Raw genomic sequence first — 12,973 nt, 5'->3', positions numbered from 1 at the left:
CCTAAGCACACATCCAAGACAATGCAGGCCTGGCTTTGGGACACGTCTCTGAATGTCCTTTAGTGGCACAGTCAGAGTCCAGACTTGAACCAGATCGAACATCTCTGGAGAGACCTGAAAATAGCTGTGTAGCGACGCTCCCCATCCAACCTGAGAGTTTGGGAGGATCGGCAGAGAGGAATGGGAGAAACTCTCCAAATACAGGTGTGCCAAGCTTGTTGCATCATACCCAAGAAGACTCTAACCTATGATCGCTGCCAAAGGTGCGTCAACAAAGTACTGAGTAAAAGGTCTGGATACCTATATAAATGTGATATTTCAGTCATTATGGCATATTGTGTGTAGATTGATGAAGGAACATTTTTTTAAATCCATTTTAGAATAAGGCTGTAACAAAATGTGGAAAAAGTCAAGGGGTCTGAATACTTTCTGAATGCACTGTATAACTTGGCAGAAATGTTCAGATCAACTAATCCATGTCAGCTAATGTTTTTTTGGCTAGGATTTTTGGCCCATAGAATTTGTTGTAATGTTTGAGTCACTCAAATATTACATGAACACATATTAGAATAATTTGTTGTAATGTTTGAGTCACTCAAATATTACATGAATACATATTAGACATGGCAAAAATGTATAGAATTGCAATAAAATGACCTTTAAAACCGCACAATGTTCTCTGCACCATATGACAAAATGTGTAGAATTACAGGAAGTAAGTGTTGGAATTTCCACAATGCTGGAAGGGGGGCCTGAGTGTAAAAAGTTTGGGAACCCCTGTGCTAAATGACCAAAATGTAAATATGAACAAATTACAATTTGCATAGCACACTGCTGGCTATAATCCCTCAAACTATTTGTATTTTGATCAAATGTGGCCTTGTTTAGAATAATACCCAGGAGTGTGCATTTCAAGTAATCATTTTTACATTTTGGTCATTTAGTAGGAACTCTTATACAGAGTGACTTACAGTCAGTGTATTAAACTAAGGTAAACAAGAACATACCAGTCATAGCAAGTAAAAAATATTGTTACCATTACTGAGAATGCTTTAGTTAAGTGGGCTACTTAAGTATATAATTGTATTAGTAAATACAAAATACATGTATTCTAATTCTGTTACAAAATAGGCTAAGTGAATTGTAGTTCAGGCCAGTGAAATACAAATGACAAAATAGGTATTGAACGTATAGAAGTACATGTCAAATACATGTAACAGAAATACTGCCTGTCATTGGCACTGTAAATCTGCAACCGTGTACCACTGTGCTTCCAGTAATGCACAGTAAATTCTACATTTACATTTTAGTCATTTAGCACAGTGGCACAGTGAATGTACAATTTCGAAATTAGATAGTGCATCATCAGTTCCTCTTATCATGTTAGTCATTGCGTACCTTAGAAAGGTATTTATTACTTGTCAGAAATGTCCAGATCAACTAGACCATGTCAGTTAATAATTTTTAGGTCATTTTTTTTAGCCCATAGATAGTTGTAATTTTTTTGTCACTCAAATATCACATATCACATGAATACACATTAGACATGGCAAAATATATAGAATTGCAAGAAAATTTGCTTTAAAACTGCAAAATGTTGTTTCCACCCCATGACAAGTGTGTAGAATTGAGGGGAAATAAGCTTAAAAACTGCTAAATTCTATCCACCAACAAAAGGGGTGTGAACAGTTTGTGTCATGAACAGTGCTTGTGCCCATAGAAATAGACATGGTGCGTGTGCGCGCCTGCAGGGGCGGTACGGGATGTTCCCCAATGCTGAAAGGGGGGCCCGAGTGAAAACGTTTGGGAACCCCTGATTTAGCAGACACTCTTATCCAGAGTGACTTACAGTTAGTGAATTCATCTTAAGACAGCTAGCTGGGACAAATATCACAGTCATAGTAAGTACATTTTTCCTCAATAAGTAGCTATCAGCAAGGTCAGAGCTAGTAAGGGGTAGCTAGCTTCAGGGGGAAGCTGGTGCCACCATTGGGGTGCCAGGACAGAGAAGAGCTTGGACTGGGCTGAGCGGGAGCTGCCCTCCCGTAGGAGTGGAAGGGTCAAACCAAGGTTCTTTGTATTCTAAGAGGGGCACACCTTTGAGTTGTCAACCGTGATGGAAATACAGAATGTTGCTGTAGTCAGGTATTCCAGTAATATGCTGTACATTTGTGTTGCAGTAAAGGTTCTGTAAATCTGCAGTAATTTACTAGCTTCTGTGCTGCCAGTAATTTACAGTAATCTACTATGCTACTAGGAATTTACTGTAAAAAATTACAGTTTTTTTTAAAACAGTGTGGTCTTTGCTATACATAAGTAATACACTACTGTTAGATTCAGGCCTTTACAACTTTATTAAAAACCCTTTACAAAAAAGGCTTTAAGGAATGTGTTCATTCAGTAGAGTCCAAACAACAACAGTGTCCTGCGAAGGAGAGCAAAGCTTATTGAAACAAATGCAGCAGGCATATTCCTAAGGAGGCAGAGGCTAATAGCAAAAGCAGTTAGTACTGGAGAGGGGATATTGTAATAAAATATGAAGCAAATGTGTGACTGGGGAGTGAAGACACTGTGTGTTATCCCTGTGGTCAGGCTCTCTCCATCCTTATCAACACCAACACTGTAAGAGCTCTGCCTGAATTTATTTAACCTTGAGGAGCTCCTTAATATATCCTCAATATCACTTGTAAGGTTCCCCACCAGGACCGACCAGGGACTTCTCAAAGTTCCAGGAGATGTCATTCCTGCAGACAAGGCTCCTCATGATGAATTTTGGGTCGCCCATGAAGGCCATGGAGTCACCGCTGGGGAATGTAAACTTCTCCTTGAGCTACACAAACAAGGCGCGGGCATCCTCCCCATTCACATCAGTGGGAATTTAGGCTCAAAGCCATTTCCTGGGCCTATATACTTCAGGAACGTAAGGATCTCATCATTCTTACAATTCTCCTGTTTAGACAATCAAAATCATTCAATAATCAATCAGTTTAAGCAATTATCTTAATTGAAGAATGATAGCAAGACCAGAAAAACAACATTTTGTGTTAACTGAGTCCCAAAAGTATCACACAGATAGAGTTTAACAACAGTGTTTATCACCATGGAATGCGTTTCCAATCTACAATGTTGCAACAACTTGGCCAAATTACCTTTGAACTCTGTCTGATAGGTGACCACGACTTGACCACTACATTTCAAATATGGAAAGAAAGAATGGTCTGCAATGTTTAAATCTAATTTCTTAAAGGTCATGAACAGACAAAATCATGTTTTCATGAAATTGAGTGACATATGTATGAAACCAGATAAAAGTATGATCACCAAAGTATGAAAAATGATTTTTGCCTCTACATTGATAAAGTTTGATCAGAAAGTTACGGGTTGCCTCCCCCATGTCAAATCCTTGGATTGAGGAGGCAGGATTATTAAGGGGATAGGGTGACATTACCCTAACTCTAATTTGAATATACCAATGGTAACATGATAATCTCTTATCTAATTTGAATAAGTATCGCCTCGTAATCAACATCGGAGATGGTGTGTTTGCGGAGGGGCGGGGTTTACATAACGAAATAGCTTCTCTACTGGTGCCAAAATGTCACTGTAGGGTGTCAGCAAATATAATTACAAGTTTATACTCTTCATCTATTGCAAAGATACTTATGTTTCCCCTTTCATCTGTGTCTGGTGCTAGCTAGTTACTGGCTAGCTAGGTCTTCAGCTAGCATGGAACAAAAAGGGGGGTCGTTAAAAATGTATGCAGTTGTCATGTCTTCATCCGTCAGTGCTGCTGTGAACCGCATTTGCCAAACAGGTGATGTATTAAAAAGATTGACATCAATGATGAAATTTCAATGTTACTTGAATTGCTTTGTGTATCACCAAATTAGCTTGAGATGATTTTACTGCAACACTTCATCCAAGTTTCTTGTAGGTGTTTCAACAAGCTGTCAGTCAAGGTGAGTTCATGGAAATAAGCTCCCTGCCCACTCAGCCTGTCTTTTCAAACTTCCTGGTAGTTAGCCATGACAGAAAAATCATTTCTATCCTCAAAAAATGAAAAATGAAGTAAATGCCTACTGGTCTTCTCTTCCACGTCTGAAAGTGACCTTGTCAATCACATTCAACAAATGGAAAGAGCCCTATTTGGCCTAACATCATGGGACGTGAGAAGACTTGCCTTTGATCTGGCAGAGAGGATGGGAATTAAGCACAGGCTCAACAAAGGAAAGGGGTAGGCAGAGGTGGATTGGTTCAGTGGCTTCATGAAGCACAACCCTCAACTGTCAGTAAGAGTATCGCAAGCAACCAGTCTTGTGAGGGCCGTGGGCTTTAATAAGCTTAAGGTTAACCAGTTTTTTAAAGGCCTACGAGGACGTTTTAAACAGCGTCAGGAACGTCAGGCCAACGAAGATTTGGTACAATGATGAGATGGGAATACAAAACGTCCAAAAACCGTTGCCTGTGGTGGCCACCAAGGGAGCAAAACAGGTTGCATGGATGAACAGTGCAGAGAGGGGCTTCACAGTCACAGTAATTTGTGCTATCAATTCAGAGAGGCAATACGTACCGCCCCTCTTCATCTTCCTCCCGGAAGAGGATGAACGAACAACTGCTGGTTGGAGCACCTCCAGGGTCCATTGGAAGGAGTGACTCAGGCTGGGTCGACAGTACCATCTTTGTCGACTGGCTCCACCACTTTGCTCACAGTGTTGGTTGCACCCCTAAGGAACCCCATATCCTCATCCTCGATGGGCACCACTTCCATAAGACCCTGGAGGCTGTTCTGCCACCCCACTGCAGCCACAAGATGCAGCTGTTAGACCGTACCGACATCAATGGATGATGACGCTTCCTGGGGAAAGGATAGGTATATAGCAAATGGCTGGCCTCATCACAAAGGCCTATAACAAGGTGGCCAGTGTGGAGAGAGGAGTGGAGGGCTTCCGGGCAAGTGGGCTGTGGCCTTTGTAGAAGTACATCTTCACAGAGGTGGATTTCGTGGCCGCTGAGGTTATCTAGGAGCCTGAACCTATTGCTGGGACGAAAAAGTCATCTAAGGTAGCAGAAGCCGTATGTACTTGGTAGGAAGTGTTTATTGTACTAACACCGATGTACTGCTTTTGTCGTTTTATTTTCAATGCAAAGAATCCATTCAGCCACAGTGCTCTATTGCCACCTCTACCTCCACCGCCACCAGCTCTAACTCCAAAACCTCTACCTCCACCACATCTACCTCCGCCACAACCTCCACCCTGCAGCCTACCCTTGCTAGGTTTTAGGGAACATATATTTGCATATAGTGATTAGAAGTGTTTATTGTACCAATACTCATGTGTTTTTGTTTGTTTGTTTGTTTTTGCTTAAACCAACAACCAACAGCTGCAGCAGTTCTATTGGAGTTGTGCCAAGGCTCCAGGAGGCGAGGCCGAGGAAGAGGAAGGCAGAGTCTGCGGCTATGCTGATAGCCTCACCTTACAAAAGGTTGCTGGAGGAAAAGGCATCAAAAAGAAGAAAGAAAGAGAGAGAGAGTAGGAAAACGAATCAAGTTCTTCAAAGAAAGGTTGCCTCAAAGAAGGTTGTTGCAACACAATAAACCACATCAGTCACCAAAGGAGATGCAGAGTGTATTTTCTGTGAGGGGCTGTTTTCAGCCACAGGTGGGACTGTATTAGGTGTGAGCAGTGCAGGAGGTGGTCTTGTGAGTTATTCCAATGTTATTTCATGTTATTAGTTATATTCCATTCCAATATTGTATTCAAATGAATATATTTTTTTGAATGAATTAAAAACAACTATTGAAAACCTTTTGCCCCTGAATGTCATTTTAAAGACTGCAGAGATACAAATTATTGCATTATTCCAATAATATTTAGTGCAATTGTACATAATGGATTGTTAGGAAAAGGAACAACATCGAGAGATTAAAGAAAATGTATGTGCAGGTGAGTTAAAAAGAGGGACATCAAATCTCCACATAGTGCAGATATTAATAGTGACATATGTAACACAATTTTCCCCCCATATTTTATTTAAATAATTAAATTAAGACAACTAGACTTAAAAGTGAAGTATTATTTACTAAAGACTTTCTAAATAACTGATTATAACTGATTAACTGATTAAATGGATTTTAACACACCTATGCCATAATCTTCTACCCCCTGGGGGCCAGTTACCCCAGAACTTTAAAAAAAACGCCCCTTTTCTAAAAACATAATTTCATAAAATAACTAAAAAAGTTTAAACTGTAGCCATTTATTTCCATTCATAGTTTATTAGCCTAATCATGTCCTTCATCCACACACCAATTATTTTCCAAACATCGATTTTTTTGTGTGTCAGCAATTAGACATTGTTCTTAGGGGGGCTAGTTACAGTTTCCACTGTGTACATTTATTTTTGCAACGCTTGGCTTGAGCGGCAACGCTTGAGCGCGCCGCAACGCTGGCGGTCTGGTCAGCATGTTATGAAGCTGTCTCACACCGAACTACTGAGTTAGAATTTGCTGTCATCTAGTGGCAATCTCAGAGAGGTTTCTTTTCCCCCTGGCGCTGGATGAATTATATCCAATCACAAAGAACCCTAATCAAATTTCTATGGCCCAATCTGTAAAAATCTATAACATACACACACACACACACGATACAAACATAGACAGTTAACCGTTAACAGTTAGTGTGAATATAATCCATCTTCATTTAAACAGAGACACTGTTTGTCCCCTCCTCAGAGTAAGATATTACAATGTTCAGATAGCTAATTGACTGCAGTTCTGTGTCTATCTAAAGGCCTATTCTTCTTTTTGATGCTTAAAGTAGTCTGCCACTGAAAAGACATCTCGGCTAATATACATCTTGTGAGAACGGTTGATTTGAGAACGAAACAGGTGTGCTGAGGTGGGCGATGAACGACGCAGATCACGTGACTCAGACGCGTGGCTTCTCTTCTGCCTCCCCCCTGTTGCTCCTGCAAATTGTAACAGGAAAGAGGAAGGATGAGGAAGGACTTCGAGAGCAAAATAGGGCAAAACCAACAAGCCATCTCTATAAGCTATACATCACAATAAGGAGCACCGGGAACTGTGTGCCGGTCAGATTCATATTCGTCGGCTGGGCCTACTGTGAGTGGCTTTTACGTTTTCCGAAGACCAAAATACATTGAATTGCGAGAAGTGGACACCTTGGTCATTGCATGGACCCGGTGTCCGCTAACGGGATGTGACAATAGACAGCGAGACTGTTATCATAATTATGGGGTTTCCACGCACGGTCAAGTGTTAGCTAGTTGAATTATAAACGTGGCAGCTCGTTATGGGGATGTGTCATAGTTTTAGATCTAGGATTATAGGACCCCACTCGTCGATAACCTACAGCGGGCGAACGGGTGCTAATGCTGGGCTAGATGGCGAGCCTGGGCAGCAGGACAATTGTTCCGACCTGGGGCTTCGGGATCAACGCAGAGTGGAGGAGAAAGCACGCATCAAAGCGGAGATAAAGAGAAGTCGGAACATAGACAAGAGTCTGAAAGCAGAGAAGAGAGAATACAAGCAGACCCATAGGCTTCTGCTATTGGGTAAGTTAACCTAATTTACAGCCTTGTCCTCTGCACTGTAGGCTATATTTGGCCATATATCCATAAGGGTCTCAGCTTGGTGATCATTTGCCAACAAGACAAGGAACCTATCAATTATGACTGCATAAGCTAGTTCTGTTTCAGTGGGGGGGGGGCTCTGTAATGTAATATCAAGGTACCCTAGCCTATATGTTATTTGACCTATTTATCAAGACAAATACTTTTTTAATTCCCTTGGATATCAAACTGACTGTCTACATTGATACATTTTGATTTAACCTTTATTTAACAAGTTGCCTATTCTACACACCAGTGTGGGTGATGCTATTGATGTCCAAACAACACATTATTTTGAGGGACAGTATGTATTAGAAAGTGACATCTACAGCCCTATTCATTGCTTGTTATTACAAACACATTACTTATTGTAGCCTATAGTTTATTTGGTGGATGAAAAAAAAGAAGAAAAAGAAAAGAAGACATGCTGCCTTGAGGGTAAATGAGAACAGGCTGATTCTCAAATGCTTGCTATTTCAGCAACGAGAACAAAACCACATCAATTTTGACCCACACACACATACACACACACACACACACACACACACACACACACGCACAAACTAACAAAACATTTTCCATGACATGGAGGCAAGGGTTCTGCTATTGGGTAAGTTAACCTAATTCACTGTGCAGTCCTCCACACTGTATTTGGCTATATCCATAAGAATCCATAAGAACAAGTAATCACTGCTTATGTCTTCTTATAACTGCTTATGTAAGTATTGTGTTTTTCCCCTCAGGAGAAGCCCGTTTTTTTCATCTCCACTTCAGTTTTTTCCTGTGGAAGGGGTTATTTGCTTTGATCAAGTGACGGAGAACAGGTTTTAATTTATTTTAAACCCTTAAATTGAAAGAGTGTTTGCAAAGTAAGCCCTTGATATAGCCTAGTTATAAACTGTATCACAAGGAGGTCCTTAGCTCTGTTGCCTTTATAGAAGCTGCCCCTTTTTTCTAAGTTACACAAGGAAAGGAGGGCAGTTTGCAGAAACAAATGGAAGAACTGTGTGGGCTCTGTGACCAAAATACACTAGTCATGTGGGCTGTAGGTTTAAAAACAGACTGGACACGAGCAGAACGAGATGATAAGTATGCTTGTGAACGATGCTCTAGTAATCCAGCCAGGTGTGAGTTAGTTATAGGTTATTCATTGCATTCTCCTCATTGTACTCGTGATATTCTCCATCCTGTTAGCTAAGCCTCTCTTATGTGTCCTTAGGGGACCTCTTTTGGAGTTTGAAATGTGTTAAAAACAAAGTACAGGTATGATTGTGTGGAAAAATGCTAATTTGTAGAAAACAAAATAGGAGTATGATGATTATTAGGACTGTTCTGGAGCTTTCACGTTGTATAAGAGTTGTTAGAGCTAAATTACAATTCTGTGTTAGGTTTAAATAAGTCCTCATGTTACACATCATAATTACAGTACCTTCAAAAAGTATTCATACCCCTTGACTTATTCCCCATTTTGTTGCGTTACAGCCTGAATTCAAAATTGATTAATAGATTTTTACATTAATAGATCTACACACAATAATACCCCATAATGACAGTGAAAACATGTATTTAGCAAATGTTGCTAATTTACTGAAAAATATAATACAGAAATAACTAACTTACATAACTATTCACACAGTTGATTCTTTGTAGAAGCACATTTGGCGAGTATTACAGCTGTGAGTCTTTCTTGGTAACTTTCTAAAAGCTTTGCACACCTGGATCGTACAATATTTGCCCATTTTATAATTTTTTTAATTCTTCAAGCTCTGTCAAGTTGATTGTTGCTCATTGCTTGACAGCCAAGTCTTGCCATAGATTTCAAGCCGTTTTCAGACAAAACTGTAACTAGGCCACTCAGGAACATTCGATGTCATCTTGGTAAGCAACTTCAGTGTAGATTTGGCCTTGTGTTTTAGGTTATTGTCCTGCTGAAAGGTGAATTCGTCTCCCAGTGTCTGTTGGAAAGCAGACTGAACCAGGTTTTCCTCTAGGATTAAGGCCTGTGCTTATAGCTGTATTCTGTTTATTTTTATCCTAAGAAACTCCCTAATCTTTGCTGATGACAAGCATACCCATAACATGATGCAGCCACAACCATGCTTGAAAATATGAAGAATGGTCCTTAGTGAAGTGTTGTGTTGGATTTGCCCCAAACATAACACTTTGTATTCAGGACAAAAAGTTCATTTCTTTGCCTTTTTTTGTTGCAGTATTACTTAAGTGCCTTGGGATGCATGTTTTGGAATCTTTTTTATTCTGTACAGGCATCGTTCTTTTCACTCTGTAATTTAGGTTATTATTGTGTAGTAACTGCAATGTTATTGATCCATCCTCAGTTTTCTCATATTACAACCATTAAACTCTGTAACTGTTTTAAAATCACCATTGGCCTCATGGTCAAATCCCCGAACAGTTTCCTTCCTCTCCGGAAACTGAGTTAGGAAGGATGCCTGTACCTTTGTAGTGTAATGATACACCATAATTAATAACTTCACCATGCTGAAAGGGTTATTCAGTGTCTGCTTGTTTTATTTTTACACAACTACCAATCTTCTTTGCGAGGCATTTGAAAACCTCCCTGGTCTTTGTGGTTGAATCTGTGTTTTAAATTTTACTACTCGATTGAGTGGACCTTACAGATAATTGTATGTGTGGGTTACAGAAATGGGGTAGTCATTGAAAAATTATGGTAACCACAAATATTATACACATGAGTCCATGCAACTTATTATGCGATTTGTTAAGCACATTTTTACTCATGTTATATTACTTTTTAAAACATGTCTACAAACAAAATTCCACTTTGACATTATGGGGTATTGTGTTTAGATCAGTGACACAAAATCGAAATTGTGTCAATTTTAAATTCTGGCTGTAACACAACAAAATGTGGAAAAAGTAAAGGGGTACAAATACTTTCTGAAGGCACTGTACTATAATAAGTATCGTCCATTTTATAGGTCCAGTGACCAATTTAGTAACAGAGCACTTTTCATGTTATCAGTTCCACATTTTCATCTTTATTTTTAGGGGGGGGGGGGGGAACTCAAATCCAGTGTGATTGTATCTAAATTCTGCCCTGTACTGGCAGGAGATGGGCGTTGCATTTGAATCTAGGCTACTGAAAAAATTTCATCCATTTTAAAAATATTGTTGTACCACTTTCACACTCAGTTCATCCTATTCGACTATTCTATAAGTTCTGCTGCAAAATAATTGTGTACATGTTCAAGGGATTAGTCATTTTCTTATTGTTGTGACTATCATATGGAGACAGATACTTGCCAAAAGATTGAACGTACGTATTGTTAGGATCGTAAGAAAAGCCATGTGTGAAACATGAATGTAAACGTGAAATGGCATCTGTGAACATACAAACACCATGTTACGATTACAGACTAACATTTAAGGCTTGAACAAGTCTTGTGTTGCAATTCTGACGTACAATAATTCATTTCAGAGTTTTGGCAGTTTCATCTCGCCAACAAACCAAAAAAGTACACCAAATGGCCTGTGAGGAGTGCTACATGCATAACACAATATAAGATAAAAATGGAAGTCAGGGAAACTGGAAAGAGGTATCCTGCACGTTTTCAAGTTAAAAGTCTCCATTTTCTATTACTCCTCAGTTGAGTTTACTTCACATTTAGGTAGCTAATGTCATGGATTTGTTTGCCAGAGCAAGTCTAGATAGCACTAGCTGTATTATGCCTACAACAGTGACGTTTCAGTCCGCTAGGTGTATCTATACAACATGGGCATATCTCTGGGTGACGTGGACATCCTTATGCATGCACCTTATCAAAATATGACTCATTCAATATTGAACCATCCCATTCTCTGAGCTCTGCCTGCAATCATAACCAGTAGTATCTACCAGGAATAATGAATCATAGCCAGTAGTATCCACCAAGAATAATGAAACAGAATAATACTAGGTGTTTGGTGAATCTATGAATTATGTATGACCACTGGAGCCTTTGCCACTCAAAATATTTTTTAGAGAATATGTTTGTATTTATTTCATCATTCAATCTGAAATGAACAAGGGAGAGGTTAAAAGTAGGCTAAGTCTGGCATAAGATTATGCCTACACTTTACAATAACTCTGTGTCAGTGGGTTTTTAGGTAGTCTCCGTATAGGCTACTCCAAACTGCTGCCCAGTTGGAGAGCTTGTGATCTCCATGCAGCACCACAGCACCATGCACCTTCAGAAAAGCACCCCTCAGCCTCAGAAGATGTTGTATCTGGAGTCATGTAGTCATAAAGTCATTATACCCTAATGTAGGACTATTTGCCTACCAGCCAAATAAGTGCAGAGCATGCGTGATGCATGCAACTCGTCATTCCAACACATTTGAACATTTAATTCATCCTTCATTCAGTTCAGTCAGTCAGTATGTCATCCATTCAGTCATTTGTCTGAGTTGCAATAGGAACTAAATCAAAGAGAATAGAAATTAGATATTTTAAACAAAATAGTTTAAGCACGTGCAGTGGCTGATGGGGAAAACAGATCTGGCAATAAGAATAGGCTATAGATAGTCTTGACCATTTGGGACCCGTTGGCAATTTCCCTCTGGACAGGTTATAGCCAAGACTTAAATCAATATTTTGTTTTGTCTCATTTATTGATATGGTTATAGCCTCTGCGTGATGTGGTTATGCAATGCAAATGGCTATAACAAGCCCACGTACAGAGTGGAATTCACTAATACAACAGTCAAAATGCCTAATATAAGGCCTACAGTCCCGTGCTCCCAAATACTGGAAAAAAGTGTGATTCATTAGGTTACATGATCACCACAATAGCCCCACGCAGCTATAAAATAAATTCTGCAATTATATGGCCATGAAATAACACACAACAGCATGGCGTATTTAGATAGTGGAATAGGCCTAGCCTAAATCCTATTTACTGTCTATTTTGCAGCTCAGGTGGTTATTCTAAACAAGGCTATTGTGTGTCTTTATCATTCTCACACGTCATTTGCTGAAAGCCCAAGCCTACACTGTCATCTACTGGTATAACGTCATTATTGAATGCACTTCTAAAACAAGCTCTAGACTTTTACTTTGGAAATTTGGAAGCTGCAAAGCAATTCTAATGTCTGGGCTAGAGTTTCTTGATTGACTAGCTAACTTCGACTAGCTACGTTTTGTTCATGTCCTTTGCAGATGCCACATTACTGACAAATGCATGGATGCATAAAAAAGATCTGTAACTGAGTAAAGGGAGACGGTAAGTAAGAATTTAACGTGTAAATGTTAATTCATAGTCCTAACATAGTTTACAGATCTATTTAACGTTTACGTTTCATGTTTCACTCATGGCTTTTC

The 12,973-nt window shown here is 39.5% G+C and overlaps 1 protein-coding gene across 1 annotated transcript in view; it reads left to right on the top strand.

Moving 5' to 3' along the window:
* Positions 1 to 6,915: 6,915 nt before the first annotated feature.
* Positions 6,916 to 12,973, top strand: part of LOC110527780 (guanine nucleotide-binding protein G(s) subunit alpha) — a 48,836-nt gene continuing 42,778 nt past the window's right edge. Inside the window, exon 1 of the mRNA XM_090240808.1 lies at positions 6,916 to 7,575. Within this exon, the coding sequence (XP_090096934.1) occupies positions 7,314 to 7,575 (262 nt within the window). The 5' untranslated portion in view covers positions 6,916 to 7,313. The remainder of the gene's footprint in view (positions 7,576 to 12,973) is intronic.

This window comes from Oncorhynchus mykiss, chromosome 7 (genome assembly GCF_057628025.1).
Source record: "Oncorhynchus mykiss isolate SJ-2025 chromosome 7, ASM5762802v1, whole genome shotgun sequence".
In the NCBI taxonomy this organism is placed as follows: domain Eukaryota; kingdom Metazoa; phylum Chordata; class Actinopteri; order Salmoniformes; family Salmonidae; genus Oncorhynchus; species Oncorhynchus mykiss.
Note: the sequence above shows the minus strand (reverse complement) of the source record. Positions and strands in the feature narration are given on the sequence as shown.